The sequence below is a fragment of the Podarcis liolepis genome (assembly GCF_965112155.1).
Source record: "Podarcis liolepis genome assembly, chromosome: 2".
Lineage (NCBI taxonomy): Eukaryota > Metazoa > Chordata > Lepidosauria > Squamata > Lacertidae > Podarcis > Podarcis liolepis.
Window position 1 is genome coordinate 28,464,210 of NC_139555.1, and position 22,915 is coordinate 28,487,124.

Sequence of the window (22,915 nt, forward strand, 5' to 3'; positions counted from 1 at the left end):
CTGTGTGTTTTGTGTGTCTGCACCGATCCACCCTTTGGTGACTTCACAGCAAACCCAAGTATTGCATTTTAAGCATATACCCCAGAGGGTGGGGAAGGTATCGCTGTATGCACGGTTATGTTTTAATAGAACATTTCTACTCCCCCCTCCCCACTGCCCCTATTGTGCTCAGAGGAAGAAGACTATGGCTGTATTGTGACAGAACAATTGGCATTTCTCTAGGAGATCTGGTTGAGAGACGGTTGAGAACCAAAGCCCTGGACTTGCACGAACTTTGCTGTGTGCACCAGGGATGTGGAACCTGTAGCCCTCCAGGTGTTGATGGACCACAGCTCGCATCATTCCTAATAGCTGTGCTGGTTGGTGCTGATGGGAACTGAGAATCCCAACAACCTCTCAAGGGTTACATGTTCACTATGCCTGGTGTGAAGAGAGTTTACACATATGTATTCATGTGCCCATGGAAGAGAACAGAGTGCCAGGCTCTGTACATCTGTTCAGCCACTGAATTGTAGCCAGTACCTTTTCTGGGACCAAATCTAGGTTTGCTTTGCAAGCTTCCAAGCAGATGTGCATAGGCGTTTAGAGCAAGAAGCAGAGTGAAATGGATTCTGTGTGGCTACACATCCAGATTTGGTGTGCCTTGTCACCTGCTCGCCTCGGCAACTGTAGCATGAGACAGAGCATCCTAGTTCCTCCCCTCCCCATCCCTTTATTTCTGTGATAAGATTACATAATGATTTGGGGATTGGTTCTGCAGAGGATCTTGTATATTACCTGTTGGATGCCTCATCTCAGCATAACCACCTGTGGCTTTTGGATGTTTGTCTCATGTGCAATTGACAGGCAAGGCTCCCTGATGTGCCAACCTGAGCTTAAGCATCTAAATCCTCAATTAGGTCTTCTGCTGACTTTCCAATTCACTCTCTCACTCTTAGCAGCCTTTTTTTGCAGCAGGTCGGTTGTCTGTACTACATAATCGACTTACATATGGCATCCAATTTTTGACATCTGCCTGTGGTGGTCTGGGCTTGTTTTTGTATGTGTCATCTGTCAGATAGAAATCTGCTTCTACCCTCTGGGGGTAGTTCTGTTAAACCAAAGTTTAGAACTGTAAAATATGGGATGTTCTTTGTTCTGTTCATTTGCACTGTCTATCGTCCCTGTCGTTGAGCGACTGAAGTCTTTTCGTAGGGAGTCTATCATTTCCCCCTGTTACTGCCTGTTGGGCCCATGACAAGCCTTAGCACTATGCTAAATGTATCCCTTTAATTTATTCCCTTGATTGTTTCTAAGGAGCCCGTGATTATGGTAATATCTGGCTCAGCCTCCCACACTATTCTCTTGCACAGAGAAGTAGGTCACAAACGGGTTAACACTTCTTCCTTTTAATGCTGCTGATTCCCCAGATCACATGTGATGCTGGAACATCTAGCGTTTGCCAGATTTCTCATCCTTAAGAAGGTGCTCACTTTGCAATCCTCCGAATTGCTGTTGCAGCTTTTACTGCAGACAGACACGTGGGGCTACTGCCAGCTCCTTCGCTCCCGAAATGGAGGCCCATCTTGCATGAAATATGTCACTTGTTCATCAGCAGAGCGCAGCAGCAATGGCAACTGCTAGCAGCTTAAAATGAGGAATTACATATAGACTGCTAGATAATATAAACTCCGCTTATTGCAATGGATGCTCCTCAGAGAAAATGGCAGGAGTTGTACATCCTCGGCAGAGAGAGGAAAAATAAGATGCTGCTGATTTATGTGAGGGAAGGCTATGTTAAATCAAAGTGTGTGCAGACATAACGGCTTCGGATGACACACCACTGGGTATACGGAATGGTACCCAGAGGATGTTGTGTCTGGCCAGACTCAGGATAGGATACAGGAGGTAATAGATGCTCCTGGGAAACTTGCTTCTTTTTCATGTGGCTACAGCATTTGGAGGAGAAATTCCCACGGTACCCTTGGGGTGGAACCCAGCGTTGCACTGTTACAAACGTTCTGCCTGCACAAGAATTGCAACCTGCCAGATGGAAAGATGATTTTGGGGCATGTGGGAGCAGAGGGGTGGGGAGGCTTCAACTGATGAGGTGTGTTAGGTGAACCCCACCCCTTGTGTTATTACAATGGGGAAGCTCTGGGATAGCTCAGCCAGTAGAGAGCATGAGACTCTTAACCTCAGGGTTGTGGGTTCGAATCCCACGTTGGGCAAAAGATTCCTGCATTGCAAGGGGGTTGGACTAGATGGCCCCTTACGATTCTGTGATTCTATTGATTATTTTCAAATGAACTGTGTGGCACCTTTGAAAGCAGACAGGTGCTGACTTTGTACTGGCTTTGCACCCACACCTTTGACCGCAGAGCAACGTGGATGAATTAAGGTGAAGCTTCTTCCATTGTGTCTTCATGACGGGCAAAGCTCCACTTCCTAATTTTCACCATGCCAGGCTGCTGCTAATAACGCAGGAGATTGGCAATCTTTTATTTTTCTCTTAGTGGCCAATCTTATGTGTTAGGCTTTAGCAGTCATGAAGAAGCAAGACTGGTGTTCTGCCATTTTGGCTTCTTTGGAGTGAAGAAGGTTTATATTAGGTCCCTTTAGACCAGTGTTTCCCATACTTGGGTCTCCATGCATCATCCTTAGCCAGCAGGACCAGTGGTAGGGGATGATGGGAAATGTAGTTCAAAAACAGCTGGGGACCCAAGTTTGGGAAACACTGCTTTAGATGATCAACAGCCTGCTCTGGGTGTGTGTCCATAGACCTGGCCTTCCTGCGGGGTCAAAATGTGTCTCCACCAGGGGATGGGGTTATAGAGGTGGCTCCCAGTGCCCTCCTTCCCTTGTAGGATTACTGAAGACCTTCTAAGACCTTCTCCTTTCCCTTTCCTTGGCCTGTTTCCTTCCTAGGCTGTCTACAGGTTCCCCGATCAAGTTTGGCACGTGGAGCTTCTGCCTCTCCACCAGCAGCTCTATATCCTCTGCGCTGGAGTTGGTATTTACTGTGTTTCCTTGGACTACCAAAGCAGGTGAGAGACAGGGCGAGGGCGTTACCTGGCAGGTGTTTCATACCTGTTTCTGAGGGCCCCAGGTTCTTCCACAAGGCTGGATTAGTGGTCTGGGCTGGAAGGCCTGGGCTATCAAGGAATGGCTCCTACTCTATGCTTACTGTTCTCACATCCTTGGAAACGGAGATTTCTTAGGAATTAATGATCATGTTGCCACCAATGTTGGCGACCAGGCTATCTTCTTCCTTACCAGGCTTAGAACTTTTTCAGTGACATGATCCAAACAGACCCACTCATTTGTCATGTTTATATTGCAGTCCTGCACCCGCTTACCTGTGGGTAAGTCCCCGTGGGCTCAGTTGGGCTTGAATACTTAGTTGAGTATTCACATACAGAATTGTGTGTTTTTACACTTCTCCCTGTGGCCCTTTCACAGTTACCGACTGTCATTTTGTAGTTTCTTCATTCTGCTTTTTAAGACAAAGCGGTAGAGCATCTGATTTGCATGCAGAAGGTCTCGGGTTCAGGTAGGGCTGGAAGAGGTGTCCTATCTGAAAACCTGGAAAGCCACTGCCAGCCAGTGTACCAATTATTATTATTATTATTATTATTATTATTATTATTATTATTATTATTAATTCTGCCCTTTATCGAAAGATCTCAGGGCACTGTACAACGTTAAGAACATATTTTATGGTGCATAATAATAACAACATAACATAAAGCATAATAATAGAATAGCTCAGTTGGTTTGAGTGTAGTTCTGATAATGCCAATGTCGCAGGTTCAATCCCCATATGGGTCCGCTGAATATTCCTGCGTTGCAGGGGGTTGGATTGGATGATCCTCAGGGTCCCTTCCAGCTCTACGGTTTAATAATAAGGAAGAACAAGCACAGCTTGATAATAAAATAATCATTATTATTATTATTACTGAGCTAGATGGACCAATTGCTCTGACTCTGTATCTGTAGTTTTCAGGCAGAGAATTGGCCCACACAGCAGCAACCTCAGTCAGTATTTTTTTTAATGGTAATAGCAGCCAGAAAGAGGGGTGATAATGTTTGTGTTTGCAGCACCAGGGAAGCTAGTCTTTAGCATTCTCCACTCCCTCTGCACCTTTTTGCCTAGTTAAAATTGCCACCTCTCCATTTTGCCATATGGCACAGTTTCTAAATGGGAAAATGGTGAGGGGTGGATATTAAACCTCTCCCTCCCCAATGCTGCAGCCCCAGTCTGAACCCCTTTGAGTTGTAGCCAACGAAATCATTGCATGTGCAGGACATCTTTCTTGAGCAGAATTTCCCCTCTTTGCATCTCCCCTCCAGGCCCCAATAAGACTCTGGGAGGGGGGCGGTCCTCCAACCCTCCGGAGCCAGTTTGGGCAGCAGCATGGAGAGGAAGAGGGAGTCCTGTTCCACTTGCAGAAGTTGTTCCTCGCATGCAGTGATTCAGTTGGGCGCCACACACTCCTTTGGGGCAGCCACTGTCCTATTTGTGGTTCTCTTGCTTTGCATCTGAGGTGCCCGTTTGCCTTCTTGTGCCTCTTTGCCACAGCTCCCCATCTTCCCAAGCTGTTTTGTGAGTCTTCAGGGCAGCAAAAGGGTTAAGTGGCGGCAGGGGGTTTGCTCTCCCTCCAGAGCAGTAGCTTCCCTCTCCTTTACCCAGCTGGCTGCTCCCGGATTCAGCTCTGTGAATCACTGCCACCTCCACCTTTGTTTCTGAGCTATACCCTTTGGCTCCGCTGAGAGCTTTCCCTTGTTTGCTTTGAAGGTTAGCGAAGCGGGCAGACAGCGAGGAAAACGACTGCTTCTCCAGCGTCCTCCCCATGGGCTCCGACACCTGCACCTTCCCCGACGCCACGCTTTGCACCTTCACGCTGCTCAACGACGTCCTGGTCACCCTCTCGCAAGTCCAGGGGAAGTGGTGCATGAACCTACACAACCTCCCGGGCCCTGAGGACCGGGGGAACTTGCCACGCCAACCGATAAGCCATGTGGATATCACCACCAGCACCAACAACGATGGGGACCTGTCTCTGGCGCACTTCCTCCCCGTCCTGTGTTGCGCCTCATCCCCCAGCGCCACCGACCACAAGGAAGGCCTGCGCCACTCGGGGGGCTTTGTGCTGGAAGAGCCTCTCTTCAGCCTCCTCTTTGGCGTTGATGCCGCCATGTTGGATTCTCCCATGATCCTCTGCGGCTTCCCAGACGGGCAGCTCTGCTCCGTGCCCTTGAAGGCCCTGAGCTCTCCCGACAACCGAAGCTGCGAAGATTCGCCCGTCAAGATCCTCCACCACTTGGAGGAGCCGGTTGTCTTCATTGGGGCCCTGAGGACAGAGCGGAGGTCCCCAGAGGCAGAGGAGCTGCCCGCCTACGGAGACTTGGGCTGCGACTGTGTTGTGGCGCTGGGTCACTATGGCAAAATGGTGGCCATCAAGGCGGCTCAGGGAGAGGAAGTCAAGGTCCCGGAGCTCCGCGAGTATTGCCTGCAGGGGCCCGTCCTGTGCGCGGCCTGTAGCGGGGGAAGCCGCATGTACTACAGCACCCATTCCGACATCTATGCCGTCGACTTGGACAGCAACATCCCGGAGGCCGAGAAGGTGGAGGACGCGGCAGGGACCCTTCCGTCCGCTCTGTCTCCCGCCAGCTTGAGCATTTGCAGTGTGGTGGCGCTCTCCTTGTCTTCCCGGGAGTCGGAAGGTACTGCAATGTGTCAGGGAATTACTCTGTGGGCTTAAAGTATCAGGAATAACTTGGGCATGGGGCCATTGTGAGCATGCAACCCTCAAAATGGCTGCTTGTAAATGGCGAGAGGAAGGCGGATGAGTTGTGAGGAAGTGGTGGCCAGGATGCACCTTAGCTGGGGTCTGGCTGTTGTCCCTCCCACTCCTTACAGCAGGCCTGCACTACTCTGTGACACCATTGGCTGTCTGTCATGTGGCTGTCTGTCTTGTGGGCAGGATTTGTTCCACAAACAGGCCAGAGAACCAATGGGGATGGGATTTGGGTCTACAAACAGGCCAGAGAACCAATGGGGATGGGATTTGGTTCCACAAACAGGCCAGTGAACCAATGGGGATGGGATTTGGTTCCACAAACAGGTCAGAGAGCCCAATGGGGATGGGATTTGGTTCCACAAACAGACCAGACTATTTTAAATCTGTCCTTACGCTGGCAGACAAGCCTCCTGGGCCAGATGTGGCCCTGAGAGAGGTGCCACTTGCAGCCCTTTCAGTTGCCAATACAGAAATAGGAAACGGACCGAGGAAAGGAAGACAGTCTTGTGACTCTGGGCGGAAGCTTGGGGCCTTGCTGTGCCCACCTTCCCGTTCCTTTTCCCAAGTGCTCCCCACCCTTCTCCTCAAGAACGTTAGCTGCTGCTCAGGGCTCTGGAGACTCTTGCCCCTGCCCACAGTTCCTGTCAGCAAGCTCCTTCAGCCCCCACCACACTCTGAGCCTTAGCACGCTGTGGGTGAGCTACAGCCAGCATGGTCCCAGGTCATCCCCAGGCTGCAGGCTTTGGCCAAAGGTGGGGCCTTTGCCGATGAAGCAACCTGTGGCCCCCTGAGAGCGAGTGTGGGGCCGTATCTTCAGGGTCTGCCCCAAAGTTCTCCCTTGCTACCATCCCTCCTTAAGGCCCCCATTTCCCTGTGAGCCATTCATGCCAAGCCCCCCAAGTTGGGCCTAGCCAGTCAAGGAGTGGGGAGTTCTCTTGTTCTGAGGAGAAAATGGAAACATTTGCCTGCCAGCCTGCCTGCCTGCATGTCTCCAGCCTCATCCCAAGGCCTGCTTTCTTCTCTAGAGAGAGAGAGAGAGACGAAGGCCTCCGGCAGAAGCTGTGCCTATCCTGCGCTGGCTCCAGGGTGCCACGGTTCTCTCTTTCTTCAGCATCCTGCACAGAGGGGAGCTTAGGGCCGACACAGAGCAACCCCAGGCGCTAAGAGAAGCAGAAGGAATTGAATGGCAGTTCAGGAGCGCTGCCTCCTCTGGCAAAATGGCTCTGTAACGCTGTAGCCATTCAGAGTCTTGTTTTTTTTCCTTTTTCTTGTGTGGAACAGCTGCATTGTGCTTGCTCACCATGCAAGAGGCATTAATATCCTGTGTGCAGGAAGCAGCCTTCCTCTCGCCCTCGACGAGGATCAATAAAGGCTCAGCGGCTGCCATTTGTCTCTTGCCTTCAGAGCAGATCAGGAGTGGGGCCGCTTAGCCTGCCAGGATGGGATTAAGAAGCGTGGGGCTCTTTGCACCCACTCTTCCCATCAGGGGCAGCATCAGGGATGTTGCCCAGACTCAGAATTACAGCGTTTACTTCATTGTGAATATTTGGGTTTCTACAACGCAGGAAATGTCTTTCATGTACTGGGCTGTTGAACTGAGCAGGAAAGGAAGATGGCGTTGGCTGAGAGGGCAGACAAAATAGCATTGACACAGGGCATGTGCGCTCATGAGAACTAGGACCTTAGGTTTGTTGGTTTCTTAATTGAATCCTGAAGATCTCAGAGAGGCAGATTTTGCCCGTTGCCTTGTCCCATGTCCTGTCCGGACACCACCCTGCCCGCAGGCCAGTTCTCTCATCTCAAGAGCTTGCAAATCGGGAGATGGAAACAAAACTGAGGAACAACGCGGCCACACAGAACCAAGTGAAAAGAGGCCGGCTGGCCCCTGTGCGCAGCCGAGACAGGATTCTGCAGGGAGCATGTATGTGTGAGTTTGCACGTCTTCTCCCGAGTGCTGCCGAACTCTTCTCGGAAGCGGATTCTCCGTGCCCTCACAGCCCACCCTCCTTCGGCTGCCTGTCACTTCGCTTCAGCATCACTCCCGACAGCGATCCTCTGTGGGGACCAAGCAGCGGGAAGCCGCTTGTGCCTGCACAGTTTGCCTGGCAGCAAGGAGCTGTGCGCTTCCTTTGTAGCAAGGTGGCTGATGCATCCACAGCAAGGATCCTTTCCCCCTTCCTTTGGCTCCCTTTCCTGCTCTGTCCCCAGGGCGGCTCTGCATCTTTCTCACTCCCCCTGGTGCTATCGCTTTCCACCCCCCCACCCCCCGTGTGATCGGTTTCCTAGTGAGGGGCGTGGCAACTTCCGAATTTGCTTTGTTCCCACTGATGCACCCGAACATTCAGCACAGTCTCATAAGGTTCATGGTCTTCCTCACCACACCTTGCAGCTGCTCCTGTGTGCAGATAGGAAATTGCAGCCTCATGATTAGCACTCCAGTGTTTTTCAGACCTCTCCCCCTCCCCCCTTTTTTTAATATGGCTTCGGAAAGGATTCTTGTCTGACTTACCTTTCTTCCCCTGAAGCGCCAGTACAGTGGTACCTCCAGTTAACTTAATTTGTTCCGGGGGTCTGTTCTTAACCTGAAACTGTTCTTAACCTGAGGTACCACTTTAGCTAATGGGGCCTCCCGCTGCCGCCACACAGACACCATGCAATTTCTGTTCTCATCCTGAAGCAAAGTTCTTAACCTGAGATACTATTTCTGGGTTAGCGGAGTCTGTAACCTGAAGCGCCTGTAACCTGAGGTACCACTGTACTGGAATTCTAGACCAAGCATGGGCAAGAAAGTCGATGGGGGATTATTGCTGGATCTCAGGTTGGCAAGGATTCATGAGTCCCAACGGTTACAACAAAAATGAAACACACACCCCAGAAATATACTGCTGAAATAAAGAAATCAGTAGGCAAAGCTGGGTGTAGGTTATTGTCTGGAAGAATTGCGATCTCAGTTTATCTCTGACGCTCAAAACAAAATGGTGGACTCAGGATTCCTCACTGCAGAGGTGGAGAGCCTGTGGGTGCAGGGGTGGAGGAAGGGGGGCAGTGGGAGCAGTCCGCCTCGGGTGTCATCACTGAGGGGGGTGACATTTGGCACGCTGCCCACCCACGACTCCCAAGCCTACCCCGAGCAGTTGGGGGAAGGGGCGGAGCTGCGCTGCTTTGCCGGTGGCATTCCTCCCTTCCCCCTACATTTTGACAGCTCAGAGGAGGCTTGGGAATCACAGGTGGGCGGTGTGCCATTGCCCCCCCGCTCCCAGGCTGCTTCCTCGGGGGGAAGCCTCCCCCGAGCTGGCAAAAGGAAGAGGGAAGAGAGGAAGGCTCGCCCCTGCCTCTGCCCAGGAAGCAGCCCCCTGGGACACCCGCCCTGCCCCATGGCCCCACCCACGGGTGCACAGCATGTTCCGGCTTCCAGAGCAGCTAGCTCCGCCTCTGTGTGGGTGTTGCCCTTGCACTGCAGCTCCCATAATCCCTTGCCAATGGCCATTCTGTTTTGTTTTGTTTTTTTAAAAAAATTATTGGTTTTCACAAAATTATAAACAAACAAACAAACAAAAACCTTAATCTTATTAAAATTACACTTATTAGCATTATTAAGTGACTTCCTCGCTTCCCCTTGGTTGAATTTCAATGCATATCCTTTTAACGGTTTTCCAAATCATAATTCTTATAAACTTAACTTAATCATTTAACATCCTTATATCTTTTCAATTCGAAATTAAACATAATAATTCATCACTTAACTTATATAAACTCAGAAGAAGAAGAGGAGTTTGGATTTGATATCCCGCCTTTCACTCCCTTTAAGGAGTCTCAAAGCGGCTAACATTCTCCTTTCCCTCCCTCCCCCACAACAAACACTCTGTGAGGTGAGTGAGGCTGAGAGACTTCAGAGAAGTGTGACTGGCCCAAGGTCACCCAGCAGCTGCATTTGGAGGAGCGGAGACGCGAACCCGGTTCCCCAGATTACGAGACTACCGCTCTTAACCACTACACCACACTGGCTCTCAAGCCAATCAAGTACCTGCAAGCTATTTCCAATTAATTTAACTTGACATATTTAACTAAATAATCATTAAATTTTGTCCATTTTTCCTGATACTACTCCTCCTCCTTCCGGTTAGGTCGGCTAGGACCTGCCCTGCCAATGGCCATTCTGGCTGGGGCTGATGGGAGCTGGGAGTCTGACAACATCCCTGCTTTGATCTGAAGTGTATGACTTTTGCACCTGGCTCTCTGATTGGTAGGTCTCAAGGTTCAGCTGAAAACCTTAAGAGGGGTTGAGGTCAGGCCCACATCCTCCTGAAGCCGTTTTCTAGCACCCCACCCTCCGCCCCAATCTCCATCTCTTGTGTGCCTTTCTTTCCTCAGGTGAGTCCGAGCTTCTGGCGTTATCTGCCAAAGGCCGCCTCATGACCTGCGGCTTGTGCAGCCCGGATGATACGCAGCCTTTCAAGATGAACCCTGACAAAGCTGGGCAGAGGATCAAGGAGCTGCTGTCTGGGATAGGCCATGTCTCTGAAAGGTAGGAGCTGTCTGGTATTTGCATCCCTCTGCCTCCCTCCCTTCTCTGTCTCTCATGCACACAACATATTGCACACACCGGATGTTTTGTGCGTTTTTTTCTTTCCTTTTTCTTAGTGCATATAGAGAAAAATTCAAAACTTGGTATCAAATAATCTTTTTTCCTTTTTTTGGTCCAAGCGAAGACTTTGATCTAAATACAATTAAAACATAGAGAGGCGGAGTTTGGGGGGGGGAGGGAGAAAGGAATAAAGAAAGAGAGGGAGAGAAATAAAGAAAAAGAACTAGAAAAGAGGTTAAGAGAGAGAGAGAAATAAACTTCAGAAGGGACTTCTGATTCTTCGTCTGTCCACTATATATAAACAATATTCACTTCATCCACCTCAATATAACACCCAATAAAGTCATTTTCTACAAACAAACGTTCTCTTCAACCCTCAAATCCTAACACCGTTATTTCATTTTCTTTTTCATGCAAAAAGTTTATGAGAGGATTCCAACCTTTAACAGATGCTAACAATGACTTTTTTCCTGATCAACCATGTCAATTTTGCCATCTCAGCTAAGTCCGTTAGTTTTAGCAGCCGTTCTTCCATTGTTGGAAATAATGAATCCTTCCATCTTTGTGCATGTAAAAGTCTCGCAGCCGCAACACACTCGGTGTTTTCATATGAATATCTTGCAGTGCCAACGGGATTGTCCTTGCTCAGAAATTGGTATGGGGAGGTCAGCTTTGGCAATCTGATGGCAACATCCAAGGATCAAAAGCTGGCCACAGGTGCCTTGCAAACAGGTTGGCAATTATAGCTCTGTTTGGGCATGCAGCCCATCATTTAATTCTGTTGGCTGGGCTCCACCATTGTCTGCAACTGGGGACTAAAACAGAGAGTTTGCAGGCTCCCTGCATGATTTTGAACCCTGGGTGTGCTTGTACAGCAGGTAGCCTTTTTCGGACCGCACCCATTCCCCTCCCCACCCGAAGAAAAGGCATGGCAAGCAGCAGATTTGGGCAAAAGGAGAGTGGCAGTTTTTGTCTTCTCCAGTGTTCTTGCACAGGATTTCCTGTGCATGTTCATTTCTGGCAGGCGAGTGCCTTTGGCCCCCTGTTAATTCCTCTTTCCTTTTGTGTGTGTATCCACACCGGCTCTTGGCCTTCCCTGTAATCCGTTAGGACCTTCAGGCTCCAGTAGCAGCGCCGGCATGACTGTGTTTCTCTCCCCCCCCCCCCCCCGGTCTCTGCAGAGTGTCATCGCTGAAGAAGGTCGTGGACCAGAAGAACCGTGCTCTGACGTGTCTGAACCAGGTGATGAACGTGAGCGCGGCTTTGCTGTCTGGCCAAAGCAACCAGAAGCCCATCACTTGCACCATCACCACCCACTGGAGCCACATCCTGGTCCAGGACAGCTTGGCGGTCTCCTGCGTTTTGGAGAACGCCAGCGAGTGCACCCTGGAGCGCGGCTGGACCTTCTGCGTCCAGCTCTTCGCCAGCTCTTGCGACTTCGAAGAGGACTCGTCCGATTCCGCCACCACCTACACCTTCCCCATAGACCAGCTCCTCCCTGGCAACAAGACGGAGGTGACTCTCCCGCTGGGCCCCGCTGAGGGCTCCAAGCTGGAGCTGCCCTTCATGGTCTCCTGCTCCCTCTACTACAGCCTGCGGGAGATCCTGGGCACCGTCTCGGAGTCCACCGACCTGCTGGACGACCTTCTCTCCGACGACTCCACAGGCCTCTCCCCGGACAGAGAGGGCATCTGCCTGCCCCTGAAGGAAGTCACCATTGACCTCCTGCAGTGCCTCCGCTTGGGCGCCACCAACGGCAGCATCTCTGAAGCCTCCCCTCCTGCAGCTGCCCTCCCCCTCCCTGCAGACCCCCTCGACACCTTCCTGAAGCTGTCCCAGATGCAGTCTGAACTCGAGAGCGTCGAAAGCGGCGGAGAGCTGGTCCCAAGAGCTCTCGGCCCTCTGGGAGAGGCGTACTTGGCTCCCTCCGTGGCCTCGATCAAGGTGTCCTCTGAGCTGCTGAGAACCACCCTGAAGGACTTCTGTGCAGGTGTGTGATGCTTGGGGGTTACCGGTGGCCTCTTTCCTTTCTCTCTGCCTCTCCCTGGTGAGGGTTTTTAGTGCTTGCTGAGCCCACCTGCATTGGCGGTTCTTAAATGCTTATTCCCCCCCCACACACACATGCTGGAAGAGGTGGCTTGTTTTGCGTGCAGAGGAGGCTGTTTGCATGATGGGGAGCTTCCTTGTCAATGGGCTGGTTTTATCCCATCCCTGGGCAGCAACGTGCGGCCAGCTGTCGTTTTATTTCGTCGCATCCCGTTTACAGCCCCTCTCGTCCTCCAAAAAGAGTTCAGAGCAACTTCCATATGCTTCCTCAGGGTGTCCTCACCCTGGCAGCTCACTTGGCCAGCCCCTGCTTTAGCCTCTCTTTTGGAAAAGGCATTTATATCTGCCTTTGGGCTGTTCTGTTTGCCAACTCACCCCTCCTGGCGCAGGGGAGAATAATGCAAGCTGCCCGACTCGGGCTCCGGCTCCGGCTCTGTCTCCAGGCCAAAGGCAAGCTGTGTAGAAACAGTTTTACTTAAAACTCACAGTGGCCGTCTATCCCCAACAAACCTTGTAGAGAAAATGCCGGGTTTGTGCTCATACCTTCGTTTCCAAGGATGTTGTTGCAGGAGCTGCTTGACCCTGGCTGGTTAAAAACAACCTCAGAAAACACCCCTCCTCTGGCTGTTAATGAGTAGCATGTGGCCATGTTTATTCCTTAGTTTGGATGTTTTTCGTTACTTTGAATTCCAGAGAAATCAGTGCCACAGCGGTGATGTTCTTGCAAAGGTATCCCCGGGGGCATATGTCCCTTGAGAAAGACTTTCCTAGGTTGAGTATTCTGTGCTAAGCCTAGGACTGATACTGGAAAAAGATTATTATTCTGTTTGTGAGCTGTTGGCCTTGCAGGACCCCAAACAACTTTTCTAAGCACCTTTTCCCACCTAAGTATGCCCCGCAGAGGACCTTAAGGTCAATGAATAACCATAGTTTAGAGGTCCCAGGCCCTAAGGAAGTCAGACTATCCTCTACCAGGGCCAGGGCCTTCTCAGTGATGGCTCCAACCTGGTGAAATGCTCTGTCCCCTGAGACTAGGGCTCTGCAGGATTTAACCTCCTTCCGCAGGGCCTGTAAGACAGAGCTATTCCATCTGGCTTTCAGTTTGAATTTTATTCCCCTCTCTTCCCTCCCCCTCCCCTTTTTATGAAGATTACCCACTCTGGGACCCCACAGCTAATTCTCCCCTGGCCTCCTCACTGGCCCAAATAGGACTAATTTTGCCAGCTAGACCTAGTGACCATCTAATGTTTATTGGATGGATTTTTCCTCAAATTGATTTTTGAACTTTGAATTTATTGTTATTCACGCTTTTATACTGTATTTTATGCTGGTTTTTTGTTGTATTACAATTAAGTGTTTTAAATTTGTTGTTAGTTGCCCTGAGCCCGGTTTTCTGAACCAGGGAGTGTGGGGTATAAATAACAAAATTATTATTTTTTATTATTATTATTAAGTATGAAGGCAGCTAATTTCAAGGCCAGGCAACTCTGCAGTGAAGATTTTCAATTGTTGGCGGATGATCCCTGCAGAATCCTTTATGGAACCATAGTTACATCGAACCAGAGAGGCAAACGTGGGTCTTCCTCTCTTCCCTGATATAGTGTTCCATACTAGCACCTTAAAGTTTGAAAATGATTCCCAAATTCTTCAGCAGGGTGGGGAAAACTCTGCTGCCAAGCGAGGAGTTGCACCTGGACCCAACTCCCCATTTGAAAGAAAAGGGGGCTGTGAAGTAAAGAAATGATAATGCCATTGGCACATGCTAGCAAAAAAAAAAACCCCAGGGTGGCCCTCCTCATCTGTACTTCCCAGTCTGCAGATCCTACTTCCAGCCAAGGCTGGCGTTCAAGGTTTGCCAAAACAAGCAAAAATATTTTCCCCAAGGAGCATCAAATCCTGTATTTACAGTTAATTACGCTGGGTATAAATTTGCATAATTGTCCTCATTGGGTTGGGTTGTTGTCATAGTAAGATTCGAATGCCTTTGCCAAGAATGATGGCCGTGGTGGCGAGATTAGAATCTGGGGGTTCCCTTGATCCATCTGCTGGAACTGTGGATCCAGCTCCTGGCAGCCTTTTGAGCTGCTGCACCTGCAGCCAGGAGAGCAGCCTGGGACAGGCACATGTGCTTTTGCGAAGCATTAAATTTGGGATTGGGTCTTTTGCCTACAAACCAGGTGTGTGCCCTAGCCTTGAACCGTCTGCTGCAACTGGCCGCTCCTTTCACCCCAAGTTGGCAAACAGTATCAAATCACCCCTTTGCTTGGCTTGCAAATATTCTGCCCCCTGCCATATTGCACTGCGGGACAATCAGAAGAACCAGTGGGGCTATGGGGTCTTTCGCGCTCCCTGTTAACTTGCATCGGGAACAGCCCCGCCTTGTGCCGCTGCGGCAAATAATCCTGGCCAGCAGCTTCCCAGGCGCTTCAGGTGGTTGGTGCAGGGTGGAAATCGGGGAGAGGGGCAGTCGATGGCGCCTGCGAGCCGCCCACAATTCACACGTGCTTAATGATGGTGTCTGCTCTTCTTCTCCGTTGTCGCTGCTCAGATGTCTCGCTCTGCTGCGCTGTGCTACGATGGCTGCTGGCGGAGAACGCCGAGGCGGACGCCCTGCAGAGCCAGGATGCAGCAGCCGTGCGGGGGCTGGCCCCAGATGGAGGCGAAGTGCAGTTGAACATCCGAGAGGCAAGGCATGAGTCGTGGGCTGGGCCTAAGGGAGACGGGCGTAGGGTTATCCTCCTGCGGGCGCCTTGGCCAAGCCAAAACCTGGCGTGGTTTGGGTTAGAATGTTGAAAAGTTCCATACAGCAGCAGCCTCTGCCCTTGGGTCAAAGCTCTCACCTTGCATTCCCCCTTTCAGAGAGTAGTGTCTCTGCTGGCCTCATAAGATTCCGGAGCCTGACCTTAGATTATAAGAAGCCTGAATATGGCAGAGGGAAAAGAGATCTTGGGAATACCTGGATAGGAAACTTGAAGCAATTGAATTACAGCTTTTTGCCAGGCTTTTCTGCACACCTTGCGCGACCTGTGGGGTGAGGAGACCCATAGCTCTGCACAGGCCTCGGTACATCTGTAGACCTCTGCACGTCCTGCCCACCCCACCCCCCTCTCTCTCATCTCCATGTTGGGAAATTGCTGCTGTATATGCATAAGATAAATGGAGCAACCCAGCACATGGCTGGAATTTCTGCATGCTCATTGCAGTAACTGAATCACAGTGGCTAGGTTGGGCTGAAAGCATCCTTTTCTGAGTACTATAGCACTAGGTGTAAGGGAGAATTCCCTATAGCAAGTTGTGTCTGTGTGTGTCAGGCAGGCAGGCAGGCAGGCAGGCAACCTATTAAACAAGAGCAGTGGAAACTGCTGGGGCAAATGCCCTGGTTTCTGACCCCTGTCATTTTTTTCTCAGTTGCTTCACTCACAAAGTAAAGTCTTGCAAGTTTAACCTTGGAAAGACGGGTGGGTTTCTGGCATACGAGAATCGGTGGCTCTCCAAATGTCGCTGAAGTCCCAAGTCCCACCAGTGCCAGCCCCCATATCCCACAGTCAGAGATGATAGGAGTTGCAGCTCAACACCACGTGGAAGGCCACAGACTCCCCACCTCTCCTCTAGCTTACCCAAAGGCAGATTCTACAAAGTCATGCTGTGTGCAGCAGCCTTCTATCTAGTCCAGGGATGGGGTACCTTTTGCAGCCCTTTTGGGCAGACCTTCCAGGGCCTGCATGCCAGGGGCTAGAGGCAAACATGGACAGGGCAGAAAATGTGAGTCCCACCTTTGTAGAGTAGGCTACATTACACACTCTCTCTCCCTTTCTCTTTTCCATTCAGGCTGGCAAGACACATCACAGTTCAAGGACTCATTCTAACCAGGCAGGAGTGCTTGTTAATAAGGGCATGGAAATAGGGCCAGGGAGGGGTAGTCTGAAAGGGGGTGGGCCAGTTTGGACAGAGTCCCGGGGGGGCAGATGGAAAAGGCCTGAGTTTCCACAACCCAAGGGCTCAGCTGCGTTTGGTCTCCTTTGCCCTCGGTTACTGAGATATGAACATTGCTACCGCTTGACTGCAGGAGCCTGGTCCAGGGCACTAAATAAACGGGTTTCTCTTGCTCATCAGCTCTGTCGCATTTCAAGGGGGAGGGTGATCAGGCAGGAGCTTTGGCTGCCCCCCCCCCTTTAATCCTCTTGCCGATGTTAATTGCTAGCTGGCTCTGCCACCGTGGCCAGTAAACCCCCCGAGGGGGTGGCGGAGCGCTGGCAACCACCCGGCCCCTCTGGCTTTGCGCAAGGGAGCATTAATAACGCCAGCAGTGATTAGTGGCCGTGCTAATTCTGCTCTGGCTGGCCCTTGCGGATTAAGCTCATCGGGGTGCATTTCAGTGGGGCACGGACAACAAGCCCTCTCATTTCGGCAGGGCGCAGGGGCTTCTGGCCCAGCGTTTCAGCTGGCCACCGCCGGGGTGCCAATTCATGCCCATGTTTGGTGGGTCTCAGCATCATCTGGGTAAATTCAGGAGAGGGGAGAAGTGGGCGATCTGTGGATCTGTTAATTAAAGCTACTCCCCTGGCATCTCCGTGGAGTCTGGGAAGTTACTGGGCACTGTCTTGCCACGGTTGGAGGAGAGATAATAGTGGAAGAGGGTAGGACGGGAAATGATTAATTTCCCCCAGAATCTGCAGAAGCGTGCAACAAAATATTAGACCCAAGGGGACCAAATGCCGCCTTCACCACCAATATGGCAAGCTGTGCCAGCCACCTGCTTACATCCCCTGTAAAATGGAAATGGATGGTGGGCTTTTTCTGAAAACAGACCAGTGAGGCGCTTTGCCGCTGGGCTTTTTAATTTGCACTGTTTGGATGAATTTGCGGCAATGGTGTGTCCTCCTTATCCTCCAGGTGGCTGTCAGTGACCTGAACCCAGCAGGCCCCATCCAAGCCGTGGAGATCATAATCCAGAGCTCACCGATGGAAAACATGTCCCAGCTGCACCATGCTGTGGTCAGGCGCATTCAGGTACCTGAGATTTCAGATAAGTGGGAGGGAGAGAGATGCTGTTTTGGGGTTCTGGCATCCATCGGCTTCGGCCAGCATGGGCTAAGAATGGTCAGGGATGGAGGGCCACAGATTACATGTTTACTATTAATGTTTGATGTTTTTAATTACATCTTGATAACATGCTCTGGTTATCTCCTGCTTGGACTACTGCAAGGCACTCTTTGTGGGGCTATCTTTGAAGGTGACTCAGAAACTACAACTAATCCAAAATGCAGCAGCTAAACTGGTGACCGGGAGTGGCTGCTGGGACTATATGACACTGATCTTAAAGGCTCCTCATTGGCTCCTAGTACGTTTCCGAGCACATTTCAAAGTGTTGGTGCTGACCTTTAAAGCCCTTAACAGCCTCAGCCCAGTATACCCGAAGGAGCGTCTCCATCCCCTTTGTTCAGCCCAGACACTGAGGTCCAGCTCCAAGAGTCTTCTGGTGGTTCCCTCATTGCGAGAAGTGAGGTTGCAGGGAACCAGGCAGAGGGCCTTCTCGGTGGTGGTGCCCACCCTGTGGCATGCCCTCCTGTCAGATGTGAAGAAAATGCAGAACTATCTGACTTTTAGAAAACATCTGAAGGCGGGCCTATGCAGGGAAGTTTTTTTGTGTTTGCTGTTTGACAGTGTTTTTAATATTCTGTTGGGAGCCACCCAGAGTGGATGGGGCTACTCTGTCAGATGGGTAACATATAAATAATATTATTATTGTTATTCCCCACTCTAAAGGGTTTGAGAAACAGGACCCCTGTTCTGCCTCATTCCAGTCATCTTTGAAAAGTGTGGGTCCTCTGATTCTCTTATTCGAAGGCAAGGAGCCTGGATTTCTCCATTGGTTAATCTTGCTTTAATGAGCCCCCCACCTTTTTTAAAAAAAATGCAGACTCTGATTCTGGAGCAAGCAGCCGAGGACTCTTCTCCCCCAGATATCCGTGTGCAATACCTCCACCAGATCCAAGCCAACCACGAGGTAAGAGGCATTTCTCTCCCTGAACCACCACCCTCCCAGGTGTCCTTAGGTTCCAGGGGCCACAGAAGCAGATCTTGCGCCACATAGTTCTGCCTGGATTGTTGCAGGAAGGCTGGAGAGCGGAGTGGTGGTGGCGGCAGCAGCAAGGGAGGTGGGTGGGTGAGGCGAATCACATGCAATCCCAGGCCTTTTGCTGCTTGGGTTGAGCTCTGGAATTGCCTCTGCCCAGAGCAGTTAACCAGGGCTTCTCTTTCGACTCTCGCCCCCATCAGGCCACACAGAGACACCTAAACGGAGGAATCCGGGTTGACAGACTAAATGACAGCAAATGGATTTATGGCTTGTTCTGTAATTGCTGGGCTGAGACAGGCAGTTGGGCTGACCCAATCTGGCAGTGACTGCGTTCCGTTCTATTTACGCTTTCCCTGACTTGATTAGCAACCCCCCCCCCTCTTTCTTTCTCTCTTCCTCCCTCCCTCCCTGTCCCTCAACCCTCCCCTCATCCCAGGGCTTCAGGCAGACATTTATAATGCATTCCATATGATTTCAGGAACTGGAAATGTTAAATCTCTTTGGCACTAAGGTTTTCACTCAGGGCTTGTCTCCTCTCTCCTCTCTCTCTCTCTCTCACACACCCAAATTCAGCAGCAAAGAAAATTAGATTCTACAATCCGAATGAGTTTTACGCAAAGACTTCCGTGCTTGCGTAATTTGGGGTGGTGGCAAAAAAGGAGATAACCGGGGGGTGGGAGTTGGGGAGGCATCTGGTTCATAGTGGGCTAAACGAGGAGTCGTGGAGAACGGAGGACTGTTACATCTAGGAGAGGAATGAGGGAGCATGCCACAGGATGTGGTAGACCGGTTGGACATCAGACCGCCTGTTTAAGCCAGCCTTCCAAATCGTTGGTTAGGGAAAGAATGCCAAGGTTGCAGGTTGCAGGTTTGAGCCCCATATGGGACAACTGCAATTTCCTGAGTTGATGATCCTTCCCACTCTATTATTCTATTACTGTGGTACCTCGGGTTACAGACACTTCAGGTTACAGACTCCACTAACCCAGAAATAGTACCTCAGGTTAAGAACTTTGCTTCAGGATGAGAACAGAAATCGTGGGGCGCCGGTGGCAGGCCCCATTAGCTAAAGTGGTACTTCAGGTTAAGAACAGTTTCAGGTTAAGAATGGTCCTCCGGAACGAATTAAGTACTTAACCCGAGGTACCACTGTACTCCTTTGCTGCTGCCTCTCACAGCAACTGCACTCCTCGCCTCTCTCTTTCTTTCTTTTGGAAGGTGCTGCTAAAAGAGGCACAGTCCCTGCGTGACCGCTTGTGCCTGGGGAATGATCCGGAGGCGACGGTGGAGAAGCTCTTGCACGTCTACCAGCAGCTGCGCAACCCCAGCCTGGTGGTCCTGTGAGCGGGGCGTGCGCCGTGGCTCTCTGTCTTTAGTGCACCTCGGACGGCTGCGCACACTCTCTTTGCCCTGTGCCGGTGGAATGAAGGGAGCAGCTGGCTGTACACCTTGCAGGCGGACTGAGGGCTGGAACAGAGGCATGGCAGGGAGGAGAAGGAGGAGGAGGAAGGGGATTCCAGCTGGACATGCCCTGGGGAGAGAGGGAGTCTGGCTGGGTCTGCTCTGTGGAGACCCGGCCTTTTTTAATTTATTCTCCTTTTCCCCTGTCCCTTTCTCCACTCACCCGCCCCATTTCAATGTGATTTTTCCCACCACCACCCCCCGGGTTCTGAATCCCTGCCCACTCCTGGCAGATCTGATTGGTTTGTCTTGGCAGCCTCGCACGCAGGCAGAGCCGTCCAAGCAGACGGCCTCTGTGGATGCGTGTCTGTGGTGTGGGTGTGTGTCACGCGTGTGTGTACGTGCGTGTGTGTAACTTGGATGGCCGACAAGGTGCCGTTGGTGGGTGTGGGTGCCGTGTTGTGGAATCACACTGGACCGTTGCTAGTTTAGCTTCTTTCGCTTTCGGTGACAAGTGGCTTTGCTGTGCCAGGCCTTGAGGGGGGAGGGAGGGAGGGAGGCGGGTTTTGGGGGTGAAGTAGGAGGGGGAGGCCTGTTGAGTTGTGGGGGGAGGGGAAGGGGGCAGATTTTAACCGAGTTTTTGTTCCCTTCCGAGCAAAACGAACAAGCCGACAGTGGGGGGAAAGGGCTATGCCTCTAGCTGTGTTGTGTATTTCGGAAACACTGTGGAAAAACAAGACTCAAAAAAACAGGATGCCACATGTATAAGTAACTCAGGGGTGCTGTTCGGATGGTGCCCCTTTTTCTAATGGAGCGCTTTGCTCCTTTTTCCAGTATTTGTCCTTTCTATATAAACAACTTGCTTGTCTTATTTCCATGGTGGAGACTCGTGCAGGGTTGTTTGTGGGGTATGTGGGGTGCGTGGGCGGTTTTCTGGGGGGGTCTTTTTGGGGGGAGGGGGTTGTGCACGTGTGTTTAAGCCTTCCTTTGCAAAAAGCCACATGTCCGAGAGAAAAAACACCCCGTTTTCATAAAGCTGCACGACAGCCTCCCTTTGCTGTGCAGCCTGTCCGTGTCTCCCTCTTCCTTTCTCCTGCTCTGCTGGCAGCTTGGGGGCCCCCCACCCACCCACTCTCGCCCCCCGTGGAGCTAATGCAGCTTCCGCTTTAAAAGCTGCCTCTTTTCCCGATGAATAATTGAGAAGCCATTCGGCGCGCTCGCTGGCCGGCACTAAAGGCCATTAGGAAATGCTCCAACACTTGGGGGTGAAAGATGCGAGCACTCTCCCATTGCCTGATCGGGAATAATTGATGTCATGCCTACCCTCTGACCTCCCAGTAGAGTCTCTTCACCTTGAGCCTCTGAGAGCTTCACTTCAGGCAGATGGGGCTGCTTCCTCTCCCCCCCCCCCCTCTGAAGCTACTGGTGCAGCCTGAAAACGGATTGGGGGGGCTGTTGTCACAAAAATAAAAGATTGCTGGGTTTTCTTTTTCCTTGCCCAGGCCTGCATTTTGAATCCCAGAGGTGGCCGAAGCTGTTTTCTTTATGCAGAGCTCTACTACATCTCCCTCTCCTATTACACTGCTATTATTATTATTATTATTATTATTATTATTATTAATCCCACCTTTCCTCCATGGACCTCAAGGGTGGAGTGCATGGTTCTCCCCTCCCCATTCTGTCCTCACAATAACCCTGTGAGGTAGGCCAAGCAGCCGACAGCCCCAAGGCAACTTGGGAAGCTTGAGTGGAGGATTTGAACCCTGGTCTCTCAAGTGCTCCTCCGGCACTCTAACCACTACACCATGCTGCCCCACGTCGGGCAAAACCGGGCCTTCGAAAGCGAGCCTCTCTGTGTGCTATTCCCTGCTTCTGGAAGCTGAGCCGAGCTAGGGGCGCTTCTGCCTCTGCAGCCCCTTTCCACAAGGAATAGGGAGCGCAGGGGTCAAGGGTGCCTGTTGAAGGGGTCACACAGAGCCATCCCTTCCTTTTGGGAAGCAATGCAGCCAGGCCAGGGGTTTGCAGTTTGGCGGCCTAGGTCAAGTGGGGAGGGGCCGCTGCGTGCCCCACGCTTTGCGGGTGTGGGGAGGGGGCCGCGCGGCATCCCTCCTCCCGCGCGCCTTTGGAAAGGTTAAGTCTCAGGCGGCGGCTGGTGCCTGTGTCGGTTGCGATTACGCACTCGAGCGCGCCTGCCGCCTGCCTCCCGCTCCTGCTCAGCGAGTCTTGAAGGGAGGAACTGACAGATCTGGGTCTTTGGGTCTCCTCCGTCGCCCTGCAGGGCTAACCTAATTGGATTGCAGCCAAAGCCGCCCAGCCCCGCTTGCTCCTGCGATTGGAGGAGGGAGCCCGGCTCGCAGCCAAGGAGCCCTTTTGCAGAGGTGCTCGCAGCTCGGGGAAGCAGGAGGGGGGGGGGGTTATGGCTGTGGTCCTGCGGAGAAGTCCTGTCTCCCCGCACTCCAGTTGCAAAGGAGGCAAGCAGAGCAGGAGCTTCAATGAAGCAGGCGGCCGTCTGACCATAAGCCTGTGAGTCCTGTTCGCTGCCAGCCCGTGTCCAAACTGGAAAGAGTTGCTAACTGGGGCGTTCGGACGCAGCACTAGCTGGGTTAATACTAGCAAAAGAACCCGGGAGCCAGAAGAACCTGCTATTCTGTGTACCCAAACCTCTGCCCTGTGAAGAGGCTCCCCAGCATCCCAGAGAAAATCCTGGGTCTCTGCTTCCATGGCATTTCTCCCTGTAAACTAATTGACTTGGAAGCTCTCGTCTGCTTGCAGCTCTGCTGCTGCCCCACCGATTCCTGCCCGGCTGCTGCTTCACCGCCCCGTGGCAAAACACAGCCGAGGGGCTTCCGGGAGCGCGTGCGCCTCTGCCTCGCCTGCCTCTCGGATTTCCCAAGAGCCGCGCGCAAAGGCGGCCCTCATTGGGCTGGATAGCAGCTCCGTTGCTTAGAGTGTTGCGCCCAAGACGCCGAGGTTGCAGGTTCGATCCATTGTAAGGGACGGCTGCATATCCCTGCACTGCAG

General features: G+C 51.7%; 1 protein-coding gene across 1 annotated transcript in view; it reads left to right on the top strand.

Moving 5' to 3' along the window:
• Positions 1 to 20,441, top strand: part of FAAP100 (FA core complex associated protein 100) — a 30,909-nt gene extending 10,468 nt beyond the window's left edge. Inside the window, exons 5-12 of the mRNA XM_083490853.1 lie at positions 2,908 to 3,026; positions 4,778 to 5,706; positions 10,155 to 10,308; positions 11,550 to 12,358; positions 14,963 to 15,099; positions 17,308 to 17,424; positions 18,335 to 18,421; positions 19,712 to 20,441. Of these exons, the coding sequence (XP_083346979.1) occupies positions 2,908 to 3,026; positions 4,778 to 5,706; positions 10,155 to 10,308; positions 11,550 to 12,358; positions 14,963 to 15,099; positions 17,308 to 17,424; positions 18,335 to 18,421; positions 19,712 to 19,837 (2,478 nt within the window). The 3' untranslated portion in view covers positions 19,838 to 20,441. The remainder of the gene's footprint in view (positions 1 to 2,907; positions 3,027 to 4,777; positions 5,707 to 10,154; positions 10,309 to 11,549; positions 12,359 to 14,962; positions 15,100 to 17,307; positions 17,425 to 18,334; positions 18,422 to 19,711) is intronic.
• Positions 20,442 to 22,915: the final 2,474 nt, after the last annotated feature.